This window comes from Pongo pygmaeus, chromosome 1 (assembly GCF_028885625.2).
Source record: "Pongo pygmaeus isolate AG05252 chromosome 1, NHGRI_mPonPyg2-v2.0_pri, whole genome shotgun sequence".
Classification (NCBI taxonomy): Eukaryota; Metazoa; Chordata; class Mammalia; order Primates; family Hominidae; genus Pongo; species Pongo pygmaeus.
Window position 1 is genome coordinate 38098488 of NC_072373.2, and position 20647 is coordinate 38119134.

Below are 20647 nucleotides of genomic sequence, written 5' to 3' on the forward strand. Positions count from 1 at the left end.
AAACAAAAACATAACACCAGTGTTTATTGGAAGCACAAGCTTCTTTTATTTTAAACAAAACAAAACAAAAAACCAAAAACCAACGAGGCTACCAAACAGGCATCTTTATTTGTAAACAGCTTAACACTGAAAATAAAAATAAGACTATGAAAGAACAATACACTCTCCATTCTTCTAGAATCAGAACTTAGCATGTCATTATGACTTAAGAGTCACGAGAGATGCACCACTGAGTAAGTGTATTGTCAACCTTTCATGCTCAATTTAGCTAGTCCTCTTGACAAATTAACCTTACAGAATACCACACAAAATGGTGATTCCTCAACTCATATTAGCTCAAATTCCATACACAAACACACCTCCTCTTCTTCATCAGTGCTCTTCCCTGATGGCACATTAGAAGCACTTTTTGTCTCCTCCCCTAAAGTAGAAGCATCACCATTAGAAGCCTGGGTTCCTTGTTCTGCTTCCCACTCCTGCAATACCTCCTCTAAGTTAAACCGACGCCTGTAGTTTACAAAGAAGTTCTTCACTTGGCCAACAGTCTTGTTGCCAATTACATCTGCAATAGCTTGAAAATCTTTACCATATTTGCGGACACCTGGAAGGCAAAGTAAATAATACACCTGTGAAGGATCAATAAGGAGAGCTGTGTGTACTATACATCATGCACACACAAAAGATACCAGCAATGAAATTCCTTTCTGATAAACTCTGCTCATTTCTCAATTCTGAGATAGAGGCTAAGATATCAGGGTCACAGATGAAAACTATCAGTTATGTCATTTCATCGAGCCAGCCACTTGCCTTCAACTGAACAATCAGAAACTTACCATTTTTTACATACTCAGTTATTTTCTCCAATCCTCTCTTGAACTCTCAAATACAGTCCATTTATTGTAAAGCATTGAATTCTTTGTTCCATCCTCAATTCCACATTCATTTATTTCCCTAGTAGCCAGTCACCTAAATTTGAGCAACATCGTTTGTAAACAAAACTGGATGGGAATGAGCCATCTCTCTTATCCCCTCAATGGACTGAGTGAGTAGCCTTAGGGTTCCCCCATTAAGAAAAGCATTATAATTTTGGTCTTAATACTAACTTCAACATGAATACTTGCCTATAGCACCAGGGTACCAACAAATTGAAATTAGATAAGAACTTAAACATGAAAAGCAGGAGAATCATCACAAGTTGGTGGATTTTAAAAAAAGGGAAGATATTTTTTTCAGAGTCAGTTGGATTTTAACTCATCTAGTAGTTTTAAAGACTGAATGGATGAAAGATGATAGCTTAAAGAATAAGGTAACAGTAATGACTACCTGAAGAGCACTTGTGCTCATCATCACTACCTTAAACTTAAGAAGGGATATTTATTGTTAATTGAGAACCTAACTTTACACTAAGGAAGTTTCATTATAATAAAGGGTAATAATTGATTTAAGAAGTTGAGATTGTTAACTATACTATAGAATTTTAAATAGATAATAATTTCCTCTTAAGGGAATTCTAAAAGAAGTTCACAGACTCATTCTAGAAGGAGATGCACTTAGCTCAAAATAGAAAAGTTGCTGAAAATTTTTATAATTTGATAACTGCTTTTAAAAATACCAGAAAACAGTACCTCATTAATGAAAGAGATGAGAAAGGAGACAAAAATATGGGGGCTTAAATAAATAACATGTATATGATCACAGATGAGAGAATAATATATGGATATGTTAATACCCAGCAGAAATGCTATTCTTACTTAATATGAAATACTCAATTACCCTAAAGTACTATCATGATGTAACAATCCCACTTTTAAATTCTGCTTTATTTTAAATTGAGAATTTGGAAATAAGCATTTCTGACTACATTAAACTAGCTGGGCTTGACTCTAAGGGGAATTCCTTTATCTAAGAGCATTCTGGACAGGAGGTCTGACATTATTATCCTCTAATTATATCCCATTTTTAAGGCAGAGTTTCGGGTTTGTAAGCTATGCTCATTTGCTGTGTTCTCAAAGGAAAATACATGTACATGACAATAAAGTAACAATGATAGACATTGTTTATAATGTTTTATCAGCATAAATGAATTTATACTCCCTTTAAACCCATGAGGTTGATTTCCAGTTTGAACTTCACAGTCAAGTATAAATTCTAATAGTGACTAGATTCCACTGAGAGTTTATTTGGTAATAAAAATCCAAGGTTATTTCATAAGAGTTACTGTTATATATTCAAGTACTTCTCTACTACTTTTACATTTTAGAAAATAGCAACTCTTAGAAGGGTGAGTCTCTGTGCCATTTCTAAATTCTAAATTTGAGTTTGCTGCAGTGAAGAATAACTACTAATTAGAAACCAAATATAGTGTTCTATCAGTTACTAATTTTCATAAGGGACACTTAATTTACATTCTAGCAATGGCCAAACCTACTGAATACATGAGTTTAGAAGTGAAAACCTTAAATAAGTCTAGGATTAGACTGTATTCCTAGGAAGAAGTCACATTAAAACTAACTCTGACTCCAAGTCTAAAGATATTATAAACCTCAGAACACTTATTTTGCAAAATATATTCCAAAACTCTAAGTTGTCCCCAAGTCTGATTCCATTAAATAAGTGCCCCTTCTTCTGACTATACTCCTTTCGATCTTCCACTTCTTAATTTTCCCTTGTTCAATGGACTTCACCTTGTCACCAATATTGTTACATTTGTAAAATTATACACCTTAAACTCAAAACTACTTCCTGTAAGAGCTTTAGTGTTTCTAGAGATGTTCAATGTCGACAACTTTTTCTAACTCACCCAAGTATGCTTATAATTAACTATAATATGCTTATAATTAACTCATGTATGCCAGTCTAAACTCTTAAAGCTCAGACCACACTGTAGACTTCTGTAGTTTGGCTGAGGACTCCAACCTCAGATATTCCAACCTAGATATTCCAACAAATATCTAGGCACATTTGTTCTCATCCTGTTCTCATCCACATTTGTTCTAATCCCCTCATCCTGAAGGATGGCTGGACAGGGTCTAGGATGGCTGGACAGGGTCTGGAATAGCTGGAGCTCCTTGGCAGTCTCATTTGGACAAGAGCAGCTTCATCTGCTTGCCCTACTGTGTTGTGACAAATTTCATAATTTTCTCTGTGTACCATGATGTGAAAAAGGTTGGAAAGTACTGTCCTAGAAAATACAAAGCAGCACTAGCATTACTACAATGCTGAGTACACAGGAAGTGCTTAGGAAATATGATTTTTCTTCCCTATAAAGCCTCATTCTATTGTTCTTCCCTAAACCACAAGAGGTATTAGATATATATGGCTGAATTCTTCATCACCTTCACACTCAGAACGGCATGGCTCAAGAGCACTTTGGTTAGAAGATGGAACTCTTAAGCTCTATTCTGTTGCTAGCAACTAGGCAAACTCTAGTGAAACCCCAACTGACTCAATGAGACTGCTCCTTTAAAAGAATCTCCAGTGAGGCGTCTGAAACAACTAGCAGGTGGTAGTGATAAGCAGCAACTAACTTTAACAACTTACGGCATCAGAGCTACCCGAATTTCAATCTGTCCCTGGGGGAAGGGCACTCCATTATTTTTTCATAGTTGATAAAATCTGATTACTTTCTCAGGAAGGGAGTTAAATATGATTAAGTCAATCTCTCTTCCTGAAGATGTAAAAGGTATGCTTGAACCATAGTTGTTAAAGTCTCACTTCTAGGAAAAGAGGTTGTTTTCAAAGGTTAGTGGAATAAACAGGCAAATAGTAAGTTTCCCAGGAAGAAAAAAATTGTTTTCAGTCAAATTTCTAAATTTCATTTGAAAGTTACAATGAAACAACTTGGCTTTCTATGCTGGCAGATGATACCTTATAATCTTTAATATGTAAAGTTTTATTTGGGAATTAACATAAAAATATAAGTCATTAGGATATTCTGTTATCATTACATTTTATGAAAGCCCACATATTCCAACCAGGAATCTATATTACCCAACACAAAAACATCTTTTTTAAACATTTCTTCTAAATACTTTTAACTTGCTAAAGATATTTTTATTACCAGTAGAGACTTTAGCATAGCCATTATCTGAATTATCAGACATTCTGAATTAGTGGAGTCGGTCCACACAATTTTTTTTTTTTTTAATCTTTGGCTAGTAAGATGGTGGTAACTTCAGGAGAATTTATGTGGTATTTCCCAACTGTGAAAACGGAATTTGAATCTTTTTTTTTTTTTTTTTTTTTTTTTTTTTAGCTAGAAAGGATAGCATGGATAGCTGCCTTTGGTATGTTTAAAACAATTTTTAAAAATTTGATTTTGGGGCCGGGCATGGTGGCTCATGCCTGTAATCCCAACACTTTGGAAGGCCAAGGCAGACAGACCACTTGAAGTCAGGAGTTCGAGACCAGTCTGGCCAAAATGGTAAAACCCAGTTTCTACTAAAAATACAAAAATTAGCCGGGTGTGGTGGTGAATGCCTGTAGTCCCAGCTATTCGGGAGGATGACGCACAAGAATCGCTTAAACCCAGGAGGTGGAGGTTGCAGTGAGCCGAGATACTGACACTGTGCTCCAGCCTGGGTGACAAAGTGAGACTCTGTCTCAAAAAAAAAAAATTGATTTTGGAATACAAAAAAAAAAAAAAAAAAAACACACCCAAAAGACGAAACATCGTAAGCTGCTTATGGGTAGTGAAATTTCAGAGGATTTTTTTTCTGGCTTTCACAGCAAAATTTCTTAAAGTGAACATGTACTTAGCTTAACTGGGAAACATTAATTTTTCAAAAATATATTTTTGAAATAATAGGAATACAGTAACATCTAGAAACTCCAGCGATATGATTCTTTTCTATCATTAAGACATACATTTTAAACTCAAGCCATTTGGGAGCGTGTATTTCTTTCCACTTCCTGTAAATCTCTTCAAGAATTCCATATTAAGAGGTAGAAAAGGTAGCAATAGCAGCAGCACAGTGACTGATGTATATATGGAAGGCGCTAAAAGTCAAAATCACATTATAAGTTACATTCCATTACAAAAATGCTGGAAATTTTGAATCATTAATTATTTAATGTGAGTGTATCAGAGGGCTGACAATTACACTTTTGAACCTCCGTTCTTATGGTGTCTGTTATAATAGAAAAATAATCTCTAAAGCAAAAGGGTGCTTTTCAGATGGAAAGATATGAATCTCCTTGTTCCACTTCCTTTTGATCATTCATGTACTATGTTACCATCCTTTTATTTTTAATCAACTGCCAAATCTACTTTTTCTCCTTTACAAACCCTACTATCTTCTTGTTAGTACAAGATAGAAAGAAGACAATTTCTAGACTTGCAACTTCATTTATCTTAAAAAGGTGAATGAACTACAAGAAAAGGTAACTTTTACTATAAGCATAAGTCACCTGAACATAGTTCTGTCATTTTCTGTTTTATATAAAAAGGTAGTAATTATAAAAGATATCTAAATATAAAAAATTATATTAAAAAAACCTAAAGTTGACATCTTTATACAATTGGAAAAAATTTTGTTTATCCTAAAGTAGCATAAGTTTTAGTTGGGAAGCATTTTTTTTTAAGCACTAATGACTAGGAAATGAATATATTTAAGAGGTGGCTTATAATTAAAATGGCAAATACTGTGTACCATGCTTCTAGCCTCTACACACTTTAAAAAGGTGTTTTGTACTATAATTTAAATGTATTGTTTTTTGAAAACAGCTAACCATCATTCCATTTTACATGGAAAAAAGATACACCTAGAATAATCTAATTCCTTTTTAAATTCTTTTAAATTCCTTTTTAAATTCTTTTTTTTTTTTTTTGAGTCAGAGTCTCACTCTGTTGCCCGGGCTGGAGTGCCATCTTGGCTCACTGCAACCTCCACCTCCCAGGTTCAAGCAATTCTCCTGCCTCAGCTTCCCAAGCAGCTGGGACTACACGTGTGCACCACCATACCTGGCTAATTTTTTGTATTTTCAGTGAAGATGGGGTTTCACCATGTTGCCAGGCTGGTCTTGAACTCCTGGCCTCAAGTGATCTACCTACCTCGGCCTCCCAAAGTGCTGAGATTACCGGCGTGAGCTACCACACCCAGCCCCTTTAAAAATTCTTAATTTCTGAATTCTGTTTATCATATGAATATCAAGTTGGATTTTAGGATAACTTCTAAAAGCATTATAGGTTAGAAAAAATATGTATATATGTATAAGCTACAAACAGGAATATTTTATCATTAACACAAATATAGAAAGATCATTATTGGTCATAATAAAATTTGGTCATAATAAAAATTTAGATACTTAGGGTTGGAACACATGATAAAAACTGTAGAAATACCTTTCCTGGCAAATATTTTAAGAGGATTAAATTAGCAGTATTAATGATATCCTACCTGGAGACTCTTGAAGAGTTCTATTAAAATTACAACATAGGTAGAACTAGAATTAACATAATAAAGTGACTGATTACAAAAGTGTAAACAGACATTCCTATTTGATCTGAGCATGGTTCCCCTCTCTTCTAATTAAGAGAGAAAGAAGGGAAACTTATTTAAATGGTTAACATTTAGTTAACAACAATATGAGTAGATGGAACAGGAAAATAAGGTGGGAAATACATATTTAAGCCCTAGGAAAGGAAATGATCTTAATATGTTTGGTTTCAAAAGAGTTGTAATAAAAAAGCTTATTTAATAGTAAAGTTGTAAATCTCACTAGTTGCCCAGAGTCAATATTTTTTTCTGCAGGTCACTGTAATAGTCTTCTACTATGAGCCAGATAAAATAAAGCATTTAACAAATAAGTGTCAAATCAGAAATATATGTGTAAAATGTCTTGAATATAAAGTGTTATAGAAATTAAAACATGTTAATATCAAAACAGTTTATTATTACTTTGTAAAACTAAAGTATGAAGGTTTACCATACTTTTTTTTTTTTCAAAAAAGAAAAAACAAAAACAATTGCCTGCTAAGATAAGTACTTCTAGATAGTAAACTGTGTATTAAAAGACCCTGCAATTACGTCCCTTAACTGCACTGAAACTCAGGTACAGGGGACGTTACTACATGATTATACTATTTATAAGACACACTTCTGAGCACTATATAAATGCATGGGCACATAAGACAATATGACACTTTAAAATTCTCTTTAAAATAGCTATTTTATATAGGGCACAAATAGCCTTATATAGTTTTATTTTATGTAACAACAACAAAAACCCAAAAATGAAAACAAAGAAATCCAAAGAGTAAATAAAACAGACATTAACACCATTAACACATTATTAAGAAAGTGCCTTTGAAATCCTGCGAACATGCGTACTTCCATACAAACTGCTGCATTAGTGTAATTTAAAGGGTTACTTTTTAAATGTACGTAGTATAATACTGAATATACCTCAGTACAGAGGAAATGTTTGGTTATATATATGACTACTCCATTCTTTTATTTTAATATTTATAAGTTATGTCCACATATATAGTTCAAACTATATATTTAGATATTACCACTGCTCTTCCTTTGAATACAGCTTTGGGTAATATCCAACCCAGCCGTAAGATTCAATGGACTCTATAACTTAACGTACTCTGCAGAGCAATATCAAATACTGAGTGCTGTGTAGAGAAGTATTAGCCTAGATTTTCCTATGACATTCTTTTCAGAAAATTCTTTCACTGGGAAAATTTCTTAAAAATACAGAGTTAATATACTAATCTTTAAACAACTGAATACTGGAAATCAGGGTTCAGTTTTTACCAGGCTACTAAGATAGAGGGAAATACAGACTTTACATGAATAAAAGCAATGCCTATTCAAAATGACTATATTAAACATGTAGGCCATTGCTCTAAATGAATATAAAGCAGCCACTGAAAATGCTCACTAATTTTTTAAACAATAATTTAAATTAGCAGAGTCTAATTTATAAACAGCTATTTTTGAACATTATGAACTAACTAAACCTTGTTTTGACTCACTCAGAAACTCAGTTCTATAATTGCAGATGTGCCCGATGCACATCCAGCACCCTGTGTCATAGTATCAATTCTTTATGAAATGACTGGGCTATGCTGCATAGGCCAAAGCAAGGGCTGACATCATCCTGCTGGCACCCTCTTGTGACATTTTCAAATCATGCTGGCTGGCTAATTCTTACTCTCTCTAATCCAAACTGCGGAGTCATCTATCAGTCAATCAATCGGAATGATGTCTGCACAGCACTTTTGTATTAAGTATGTTCTCTGAAGACTATTTGGCAACATTTTAAAAGGTATGCTTATATGTTTCATTGGGGCCCCACTCTCTCACAGTAGTTAACCTAGATTTAAAAAAAAAGCTATTAGCACTCAACACAGAGGTGCTCAGCCAGGAAGAAACAAAATGTAGACCGAACTTTAAATTGTACAATCAGACCCGCACATAAATTTATCATGAAGAGGAAACAAATCTGTAACAATGAATAAAAATATACAACTTGTCTTTAAGTCATTTAAACATGAGAAAATCCAAGTTTATGCTTCCAATTTGCCCATGAGTATTCATAATACAAAAAGTCTTCTACCATATAATTCAACAAAACATTCTTAGAAATAGTGCATTTAAAATGCTGAATGTGATTTTTTGATATCGCTCTTAAGTCTCCTTTAAAAAATATATCTATTTAAAATCAGGTTTCTAAGCATTCAGTGGTACATCTCTTAAGGGAAGTATGAAACACTGAAAGTTAAACATGTAGTTAATATTTTCAATCCTGACATTTATCAGATAAACACTATTTTGCAGAGTAGAGAAATCAGAAACATCTATAGTTTATTGATGCGTTTAACTATGAGTTATCAATGAATGATATATAGTAAGAAAGAACCCAGCTGCAGGAATACCAAAGGAGAAGCACAGAGAGCCCATGTGACTTTTTCATGCTTAATTATCACCATCAATTATTTAGTGCTGAGAATGCATTACATGCTGTTCAGGACTCAAAATGCACATAGACTTGAGTATGTCACATCCACAAATACAACACAGAATTCCTGGTCACCAGGACTTTGTGATAAACACAAGAGCCCTTTCTTGATCAATTTCTAAAGGAAGGGAAGAACTAGAGTAGTCACCTTTCATGACAAATTAAATAATTTTTAACAACAATAACTGCTTATCTTTAATATACCTTGCACTGCTAGAAGCTGCTCCTCTGTGGTCCAACGGGCATTAATTTTCTGATTTGACTACAAAATTAAAGAGAAGTTTCCTAATGAGGATATGAAGACAGACATTTTCCAAAGCGCTTATTTTTTTAAATTTTCATCAAATCACAGACATGAGATTACTACAACTCTGATTCATGAAGATTCCATTTTTAGAAAGATTAAAAATATATATTCTGAGTTACCTTTTACCCATGCAGAAAGATAATGAAAGGGAAATGTACCAATTTGCGAGAAGGAACAACATTCGCATTTATGCTCTAATTAGAGATATTAAAACATGAGAAAGTCTATTAGTTTCCCATTTCCCAACTATAATATTCCTATCACACATTGCAGATACTAATTTTAGCCTCGTTTTAAACATTTAAGAGACTTTCTTTTCTTTTCCTTTTTTTATTTTTTGAGACAGGGTCTTGTTCTGTTGCCCAGGCCGGAGTGTGCAGTGACATGATCACAGCTCACAGCAACCTCAAAATCCTGGGCTCAAGCAATCCTCTTACCTCAGCCCCCCAAGTAGTGGCTGACACCACCGGCGCCTGCCACCACACTCAGCTAATTTTTTTTTTTTTTTTTTTAGAGATGAGGTCTCGCTATGTGGCCAGGCTGGTCTCAAACTTCTGGCCATAAGCAAGAAACTTTATTTTCTTTCTCGCTCTGATGCCCAGGCTGGAGTGCAGTGGCATGATCTTGGCTCACTGCAACCTCCACCTCTCACTTTCAATTGATTCTCCTGCCTCAGCCTCCTGAATAGCTGGGATTACAGGCACCCACCACCACGTCTGGCCAGTTTGGTATTTTTACTGGAGATGAGGCTTCACCATGTTGGCCAGGCTGGTCTTAAACTCCTGATCTCAAGTGACCTGCCCGTCTGGGCCTCGCAAAGTGCTGGGATTACAAATGTGAGCTACTGCACCCAGCTGAAACTTTTCTTTAGAGAGGATCTATGACTCTAAAATTTCTTCCCTTCATATTTAAGATTAAACCTATCCTTACTCCCCGAAAACAGTGGTATAAATTATCATAGGACTACAGAACAGGCCTAAGTCCTAAAATATTTCTTTTTTTTTTTTTTTTTTGAGACGGAGTCTGGCTCTGTCTTCCAGGCTGGAGTGCAGTGGCATGATCGCGGCTCACTGCAAGCTCCGCCTCCCAGGGTTCACGCCATTCTCCTGCCTCAGCCTCCCGAGTAGCTGGGACTACAGGTGCCCGCCACCACACCAGGCTAATTTTTTGTATTTTTAGTAGAGACAGGGTTTCACTGTGTTAGCCAGGATGGTCTCCATCTCCTGACCTTCTGATCTGCCTGCCTCGGCCTCCCAAAGTGCTGGGATTACAGGCGTGAACCACCGTGCCCAGCCAAAATATTTCTTAAAATTTCTGAAGCAGAAAGTGATCCTGGTAAGAATAGTTTTTCTCCAGACCGCCAATATTTCTCCCCACAAAAATCCTAAATTTAGGATTTTCAGTATGGTAATATTACAACAGCAAATATCTAATCAGACTTCATTAGTGTATACCCACTGAGTGGTAAATCAAGGACCTTTGACAGTAGATGGACAGAAATAACTACACCAGCGTGCAGGGGTTTGCAGAAGGAACTGCAAAGATAAAGTGGCTCGGTGTAATACTGGGGCATGTTGGGCAAAACAGAAAGAGGGCTTCCTTTGAGAAGGGGCATTTAGGTCTTAACCTCACTCATGGTCTTAGCAATAAGAGTTTCTATAGCACACAGAGGTTCTAGGTAACACCAGCTTTCTCACCAAAAGTAAGGAGGTGCAAGTAATCAGAATGAAGAATGAAACAAAAATCCAGTTAAAAAAATTTGTTAGAGGAGAAATGAAAAAGTAAAAAAACGGACTTAGAATTAAGGAGAGAAAAACCTACAACAAACCACTGTATTCCAGATGAGGAGATTAAAAAGGGACAGCAGGGCAGGCAAGGTAGTAGACAGTGGATACGCCTCAAGGTTAGGAACCTGGTGATAAGGCAAAGGAAAAACAGTAAAAAGGAAAAGAGAAAGGGGAGAATAGGGCAAAAACTATGAGAGACATAAAGAAACAGTAATAAAAGAGCACAACAAATCTAAAAAAGTTAAAAAAAAAAAAAAAAGAAAAAGGAGATAGGAAAAATTAGGTAAACATATGTTCCCCCAAAAAGGGAGTAACAAGAATGGAGGAGGAACTCTATTCAGAAGGGATATATATTGTTAACTGAGACCCTAACTTTACACTAAGGAAGTTCACACTGAGTTCACGCACAGGCAATCTGATGCTACCTTGGCCGTGGAAGGTGGATAAAAAAGGCCCTTGGTACCCAAGGATAACTGGTACTGAAATCAATTTAAAACAGGTCAAAATATTTTATAGTAAATAGTAAATGGTAAGAAAATAAAAGGTTGATTCAGTTCAATCTGAAATGTGAAACTAAAACCTGTAGAAATTAGTTCTTTTTTAAAAATAGTTAAAGACGTGTTTAATACACTGTATTTTTTGGCATATCTTTTCTGACTATACAATGGTGCAACATCCTTTGGCTTTGAAATTTACATGATCATAAAATGGGTCATTTTTTGTTTTAAAGGCTTATTGAAATAATTTTCTCAAGGGCCTCTCTTAATACTTTGTTCTCAAATTATTCTTTTGTGAAGTGCTTGCCTGTGAGTGATCACTTTTTTCTTTAGTGGTTAATTCTGCTGGATACTCATCTGTCAGTTCTGTAGGTGACTAATGTCATTCTCTTGCAGTTTAACAGACTTCATGAAGTTTCTCATCTTTTGCAAAGTATGCAATTTCATTTTGGTTTGTGTTGTATTTGCATTGTATTAGCAAGAGAGTGACAGAGAAGGATAATGATGTAGTGAATGGGACAGATAACAGCTACAGCTAAAGTTAATTAGGAAGAGTTGGTGAGTAGAGCCTAATTTTATAAATGATTGGTTTATTAGTCAATGTTCTTGTTTGGCAATTTTTGCTTCTCCATGCATTACACGGATTAATGACCAGTTGGATATCGAGGATCTTCTGTACATACAACTTGCAGTAACTATGTTGTAGGTTGCTCTAAGGATTAAATATAACTAAATATGAGGATATATTTAGACTATATCTAAAAAGGCATCTGGCACACTGCCTAAGCAAATAAAAGCTGATCAATTCATGTTTATTAAATCTGAAAGAAACTGGAGGGAAAGGTATCATTAATGAAAAGGTAACAGAAAATGAAAGAAAACATGCATTACAAAATTTTTTTTCATCTAAACTTCAGAAAGCTTACAAATCAGAAGATGAATGAATACAACTAACTTTAAAGTTAAAAAGTACAGAGTATACAGGGGAATTTCAAGATGGGAGAAAAAGTCACAATGATTTAAGTGGGGAAACAGAACAAGTAAAGGTTGGAGACTGAGATGGGTTTTAGGATAGGAAAAGCTTCTGAAAGGCAAATAATGAGAAGGCAATCCACATGTAAGGGAAAACGGGATATGTGTCAGTAAGAAGTGATAGCCTGGAAAGTTGGTGATATTTAACTAAATTAAAATATGATAAGGGCCATCCACTTTTGGAAGGGTAGTAAAAATCAAGGTTGATAAGTTCACACAAAATTTAATAAGCAATAGTTGTGTTTTGTTTTGAGGGGCAAGGGGTCAGGGGTATGATCATAACTAAAATAAAACTTTAATCCTGGAAAGCTGGGAGAGGGACAATGCTGTTAAGAACCTGAGAAATCAAGAAATGCTGATGTGGGAGATGTGGGAAGGTGAGGTTAAGATTTAATTTAATTTGGGATACAATGAGAATGAGGTATTCGACATTCAGGTGGAGTTCAGGTTCCACTTGAGGCTAAAATCAGATTCATTTATTTAAACACAGTTTTGAAGACTCTGGGAAATTTTTATAAGAAAAAACAATGGAGTCATATCTTACTCAGGTCTAAAATTGGCCTACAATAATTTTTTTAATTTTTTTTTCAAGATTACTTTTGAAATGTCTTTAAAAAGGTAGCCAGAGACAGGCACACAGTCTGTCAACACACCCACACAGCCAGGTATTCCTCCAGCATTGGAATGGACCACTAGTTTTTCAGTTAAACCACAGATGAAGCTGTTGGCTTGAATTTAGGGTAGTGTTGTTTTTTAAACACACACACACACACACACACACACACTAGATTCTCTCTCAGTTCAAAGAGACACACAGAAGGCATGCAGAAACTAAGATTGACTAAAGAAATAGTGGTTTCTCAATTCTCAGCTCACTACTGCTCACTGTGGGGCATACATTCAATAAACGGAGTGTAAGCAGAATTGCCAGCACTACTGCACTTGCTATTGCTAAATATTCTTTCTCTTTTATTTGACTGAATGTCTGGATAAATTTGTGTAATTTAAATGAACATATGATATGACTTTAACACAGTAAAATAATGAGATTGTGCATCCAAGACAGGGGAAATGAATTTTGAGAACAACTTGGAGAATGCCTATATGTATAGAAGACAAACCAGGGAACAGAAGAAGAGTTATAAAAGAGAACATAACCTCTCAAAAGTTAAAGGAAGAAAAAGAAGGGTAGTCATCTATATCAAGGGTTCAGAAAAAGGCAAGGGGAATCAGAAGTTAAAAGTTGTGGAATGTGGTCATCAGTGCCAATGCTAACCTTTATAAGAGGCAGCTCAGTGGAAAAATGCAGAAGGGGCTGAATGTGGTGGCTCACACCTATAATTCCAGCACTTTGGGAGGCGGAGGCGGGCGGATCACTTGAGCCCAGGAGTTTGAGACCAGCCTGGGCAACACAGCAAGACCTCGTCTCTACTAAAATTACAAAAACTTTGCCAGGTGTGGTGGTGTGCCTGTGGTCCCAGCTACTCAGGAGGCTGAGGTGGGAGAATCACCTGATCCCAGGAGATGGAGGTTGCAGAGAGCTGAGATCACGCCACTGCACTCCAGCCTGGGTGACAGGAGTGAGATTGTCTCAAAAAAAAAAAAAAAAAAAGAAAGAAAAAGAAAAATGCAGAAGGGATGGTTGAAACTGTATAGGATTACACAGTCAGTGTGTGACAAGTGGAAGCAGAAGAGGGGGAAGAGTGAAGAAAAAATAGGGTCAAAAATTTTAAATATACAGGACTCACATAAGTTATTGATTTTAATATTGTCTTTTAAACCTGAGAAACTTTGGTAGAGATTAAAGAAAGAACAACTAGAATATATCTAGGAATCTAAAACTGCGTGGTAGCTGTAGTTAGCTACATGGTATCACAGAGTATATTCTTCTACAAAAACACCTATCTGAAATGCTGTTGATTTAAAAATAACATAATAATACAAAATAAGACAATCTAATATATAATAATATGAAAGGTCCCAAAAAGCCTTCTAGAACTATCTATGACATCCTTAGTGAATTCGGCATTTTTACTCCATCCTTTCCCTGCTAAATTGTTTTCACATCTTTCCCATTTTCGTCAGTGGTAGATTCATACTACCTCTGAGTTGAAAGAGATGGAAAATGTCACCAAATTAAACCTTCTACTCGATGCTGAAAATTCCACCCAACATCCATAATGAAAGAATGTCGTCTACCTTTGCAGGAAAACAACTATAGATGGGGAATTTACAGCTTCAAAAAGCACTCCTTTTTCAGTTACACTTATTCTTCCTTCTGGATTCATCAATCTTTCCTCCACCTACCCATTTACCTCCATCCAAAACAAATCAAATCAGAAGACATGCCAGCGACACCCTCAACACTCTCACATACGTTCAAGGAGACATATTAATTTCCTACCTTGCAATGTTCTTTGGGTTTACTACTTGCTTCCATTCCTATAACTAATACCCAACCCTACTGATACCCCTTTATCATTGACGACTTACATGCTTAATATTTTAGCAGCTATCAAGTTTCCCTGTTCTAATTTATCCTGTATAATAATGTCATAACTTTTCTAAAATTAAAAATTTTCTTTACAACCTTCTGTACTAAAGAAACTACAGGGTCTTTCCATTTGACTTAATTTAAAAGGCAAACTTCTCTTTCTGGCTTTCTTTTCTTTTTTTTTTGAGATGGAGTCTCACTCTGTCGCCCAGGCTGGAGTGCAGTGGCGCGATCTCAGCTCACTGCAAGCTCCACTTCCCGGGTTCACGTCATTCTCCTGCCTCAGCCTCCTGAGTAGCTGGGACTACAGGTGCCCGCCACCACACCCAGCTAATTTTTTTGTATTTTTAGTAGAGATGGGGTTTCACTGTGTTAGCCAGGATGGTCTCAATCTCCTGACCTCGTGATCCACCCGCCTCAGCCTCTCAAAGTACTGGGATTACAGGCGTGAGCCACCACGCCCGGCCCTCTTTCTGGCTTTCACAAAGACTTTATACTGTGGCCTTGCCCACTGATGTCTATCACAAAGATGCCCCTACTCAACCCTGCTAACATCTCTCATATACCATGTTCATTCCTTCTCTGCATCCAAGTTTGCCTTCCTAAGTAGACAATATGCTTCTTGAGAAAAGACTGTTTTACATTTCCATGGAATCCTCAATAGCAATTAATTAGCACAATAATGAGCACATAATAAGTGCTCAGGGAATACCTGTTGACTCATTTTTAAAAGTGCTCTTAATTTCCCCCTACTAGATTTATATTTTTGAATGTACTGTTCAACACTAAACCATTGCTATTATTCCCTCTGCCTGGAATGATCTCTTTGGTCCTTTCTGTATGTGCAAAAAATCCCTCTTATCCTTCAAACCTCAGCTGCAGTATACCCCATCTAAGAAGTCTTCTCTAACTGTCCTTGCCAGAATGAATAATGCCCACTTGTTTCCCTGTATACTTTGCTTATAAATCTATCATACAACTTTTATCAGTTTGTCTTATAACATCTAGACTGCAAGTTCTTTTTTTTAAAAAGCAGATGGAAAAATCACATCATCTTGTCCACATCTTTATGTGTTCCCCCTTCCCACACACTTCTGACCGGGCCTAACACAGTGCCTCATATGAAACAGTTAATCAATAAATACTTGTGGAAGTGAATGGACTTTCTTCAACCCATTTTTCCCTAAATGAAAATAAGAAATACAACCAAATTAATAAGTAAAGCACTTTACTAACAGCTTACTTTTAGTAGAGTTACTTCATTTGATGGCTTATTGTAATTATTCCAAAGCTTATTAACATTCTTTGACTAGATATGGTTTAAACTAAAGGTAAGGAGATAGATTACCTGATTCTTCAAGTTCTTTACTGTACTTGTTAATCTGAAACACATCTATTCAAGTTGCCTTCCTCCCCAAAGCAGTAAGAATAATATGACAAATATAAGTATATCCTGGGGACTCTCTAGATGATACAACATATATACATTTTTCACATCATGTAAGTTCAATAAATCACCCAAAGTAGTATCCAAACTTCAGTATATAGATGGTGGAGTGTTAACATTTTGGTTATTTTATTTTGATCATTATTTTTATAATAAATCAAAAATTACAATAAATGTTTGATAACTTCTCACCCAATAGCTGCATTAAAATGTGGAAATGTAATATATAATTTTGCTATTACATAAAAACTTCCAAATGTAAGAGGCAACATGACATATACTAATATAGAAGTCCAATCAGGACTCTGAAAAGATGAGCTATAGCCAGAGTTTCATTATTTACTAGTTCTGTCACCTTGAACAAGTTGGTTAACCTCCCTGATTTCCAGTTTCCTCATGTAAAATAATAGTATCTGGTTCACCTATCTGTATGGATTTACATAAAAATCAAATGAGATAGCACATAGGGAAGCTATAAAATGCTACTGGATTTTCACATCTTTCTTTATATAAAGTTAATGAGTGAGGCTGTCCTATAATTTTATGGAAAATATGAGATTAGAATTATCCTTTTCTTGAAAACTTAGTAAACGTTTTCTGTAAAATTGTCTGGGCCTGGAGTTTTCTTGTGAGAGAAAAATGTTAATTATTCTTTCATTTTATTTAATGATTACTAATTATTCAGCTTTTCTTTCTTTTTCAGGCAATTTTGATAAGACACATTTTCCTAGGAATTTCTACATTTTATTTTTCACACTTACTAGTATAAAGTTCTTCCGGCTATTCCCATAATGTTTTTAATATCTGCAGTATTTTATTTACATTTTAGATTACAAAATTATAGACAGTTAAAATTGTTTGCTTTCATGCATTTTAGTGCATAATACAAAATTAAAATAATTTTTGTTGCAATAATATAACAAAATAAGATAGTAATTTTTGGTATTATATTATCCTTAAATAATTGTTACTAGAATGTTTGTCAGTCTACCTGTGGGCCAGGAATGAGGTATCAGTCTTTGTATTATTTTTCACTCTTTTCCATAACCTAACCTTCTTGAAAGAGATTATGCAAAACAGTGAAAAACAACTTTTTTCATAAGTCTTCCTTTCTGAAAGACACTGATGACTAAGATGGCATATGGTACATAATTTCTGAAGTACTACTGTTCTGCCTCCCCACAGCCCCTCACATAAATTTCATCTGTAGATATTTCAGTTAACCAAGTTCTTTTCCCCTTCTGGGGAAAAAAAGTCCCAATAAGACCAAATAAGATTATTTGATTATCACAAACATAGAAAGGCAAATCCAGGATATGAAGCATAATAAGGAAATGTTAAAGAGAGAAAAAAGATATAATAGAAGCTCCTAGAAAAAGACCTGATTGGACGTTAAGGGAATGTAAGTACCCCTATAATTACCACAAGTATCAAAAACATATTTAGGTTTCAACTGAAATAGAAGACTTGAGAAAATGGTCAATCTATACCTTGTTTTTGTAAGTACAAGAATGTAAGTCCACATACTAAAATTGTAAGTGGAAGCTGAGCCAAAGACAATTATCTTAAATTAAAATAAAAATTTGTTAAAATAATCTAGCTTGTTTTCTTATTTTTCTTGCTGTGTTACCAATTCACACAAGCAGGAAAGGGCTTTCAGCAAACATTGCTGTAGACCCAGAAATACACTAGCTTGCTCATCAATGAGCTTCTAGTTTCACATACACTGTTCCTACTACTATTTTCCCTAAGTGCTTTGCTTGCTATGAATTTCTAAGGGCAGGAAATAAATAATTTAACTTAAATACAAAATGATTAACCAAGCCTCATAAGATCATCTAAATAAAAAGAGACATAATAAATTATCCATATTATGAAACCTTCAAACTATTAATGATGCATGTGACCAAAATAGTACTTGGACACTAGATAACTGAAAAAATAAATTTTCACTATACTTAATCACATGTATCCTTCAATAACATACCTCAGGAGGTTTGAATTCTTCAATTCCACCTTCCATTTTCTGTTTAAGTGCACTGTTTACTTGCTTAGCATTCTGAACCTTCAACAAAATAACCCCAAATGTGAATCAGATCGCGTACTTAGGTAAATTTGTGAGTACTCAATTAAGTGAAAAGAATATATTCCAAACCCCTCTTAAATTTTATTTTAGGAGAATAGTCATACTAATCACACTTGGGTTATGACATGCCACTAATTCAACTTATACATGTATGAACTAATTAAACATCTAACAGACTAAAACACTCAATATCTTTGAATATCATGGTTTTGAATATCTTTTAGCAACAACCTTTATAACCAAAGACAACTGGCATACATAGGAATTAAATTCCATCAATTTTTCTCATTACCATAGTGTTTTGACTAAATAAGAATGTTTCCAATAGTAATGATGATGGTAGCTAACATTTATTAGGTATTTATTATATATAAAACATCATTCTCAGTCCTTTATATGTAATAAATCACTTAATTCTCAAAACCACTCTGTGAGGTAAGTACAATCAGTTCTGCTATAACATGATAAATACATTAAAAGTCACTGAACTAGCCAGGTACAGTAGCTCACGCCTAAAATCCTAGTGTTTTGGGAGGCCAGAAGTCTGAGACCACCCTGGCAATATAGTGAGAACCTGTCTCTATGAAAAAAAAAAAAAAATTAGCTGGTCATGGTGGCATGAACCTGTAGTCCTAGTTATTCAGGAGGCTGAGGTGGGAGGATTGCTCAAGCCCAGGAGTTCAAGGTTACAGTGAGCTGTGATTATGCCAATGCACTCTAGCCTAGGCGACAAAGCAAGACCCTGTCTTAAAAAAAAAGGCCAGGCGCGGTGGCTCATGCCTGTAATCCCAGCACTTTGGGAGGCCGAGGCAGGCGGATCATGAGGTCAGGAGATCAAGACCATCCTGGCTAACATGGTGAAACCTCGTCTCTACTAAAAATACAAAAAATTAGCCGGGCATGGTGGCGGACGCCTGTAGTCCCAGCTACTCAGGAGGCTGAGGCAGCAGAATGGCGTGAACCCAGGAGGCAGAGCTTGCAGTGAGCTGAGATCGCGCCACTGCACTCCAGCCTGGGCAACAGAGCGAGACTCCGTCTCAAAAAAAAAAAAAAAAAAAAGAAAGAAAGAAAAGTCAGTGTGCTATGCAAAATTCATAATAAAAACCACAGGGCTTGTAGGGTAAAGGAGGTTGGGACACAACATTAAAAAACTTCAATGACACATAAGACAGGAACCTAATAAAAATGGCAACACAGTTTTACACAATCTAAATGATTTGTTTTTAATCCATAAATGCTACAACAAAGATAGTACTTTACCTTGAAAAAAAACCTGAAGGTTGCTTATGGAAGTGGGAGTCAAAATGGTTGTAGTTTGTGAATTATTGTGGAAGTGGTAGGAGGGTTACTTGAAATCAGATGAAAAGTTTTAATACCATATGTGTATGGTTCATAAGACACAGTGAATTGAGGTAGCTGGTACATGTTTGAGATGTGTGTGCGCCCAGTTCAGCTGGGTACATTTTGTTTTGCTGACAAAAATCATACATAAACAAACAAAAAATACATGTTATGCTCAAATTGTTCCTGAGTATATTAACTGCATTAGGACAAATCCACATTTTCAAAAAAAAAGTTATAGCAGAACAGACTCTACTTATATTATAACCATTTTACAGATGAGGAATATAAGGCACAGAGAAGTTAAGAAACCTTCCTAAGGCTAGGAGATACAACCTGAATTTAAACCATACCAAGTTTTTAACTTCTACTCTACTAGCAATATTATTAGTCTCCATTTAGACTGTTAAGGGTTAGGATTGTTTACTTTTTTCCTCTGTTTCTCCCCCCTAGTGTGGACAACGAAATATTTATAAAGTAATTTATGAACTATTTTCACTAGAGATCTTAAAACCACAGCTAAAATGCATAAAATCTAGGATGGTTCAAGGGTAGTCAGCTGGCCATGTTAGATAGACATACAGAGATAAAATGTAAAGTCTGAATTCTCGAGGATTTCATAGACTAGTGGGGAGATAAGTAAACATAAACGTATGATAAACGCTAAAACACCTAACATAGAC

The 20647-nt window shown here is 35.3% G+C and overlaps 1 protein-coding gene across 9 annotated transcripts in view; it reads right to left on the minus strand.

The window, feature by feature from the left end:
- Positions 1–20647, minus strand: part of RCOR3 (REST corepressor 3) — a 56539-nt gene that overhangs the window by 2701 nt on the left and 33191 nt on the right. For 3 of the 9 annotated variants that reach the window (XM_054483105.2, XM_054483114.2, XM_054483159.2), the window contains 3 exons: positions 18525–18602; positions 9178–9235; positions 360–601 (listed from right to left, as the gene is read on the minus strand). In XM_054483105.2, coding sequence (XP_054339080.1) covers positions 360–601; positions 9178–9235; positions 18525–18602 — 378 coding nt within the window. Of the gene's footprint in view, positions 1–359; positions 602–833; positions 967–9177; positions 9236–18524; positions 18603–20647 lie in introns of those variants that run through there. The other 6 variants (XR_010127765.1, XR_010127764.1, XM_054483128.2 and 3 more) reach the window with 3 other exon arrangements.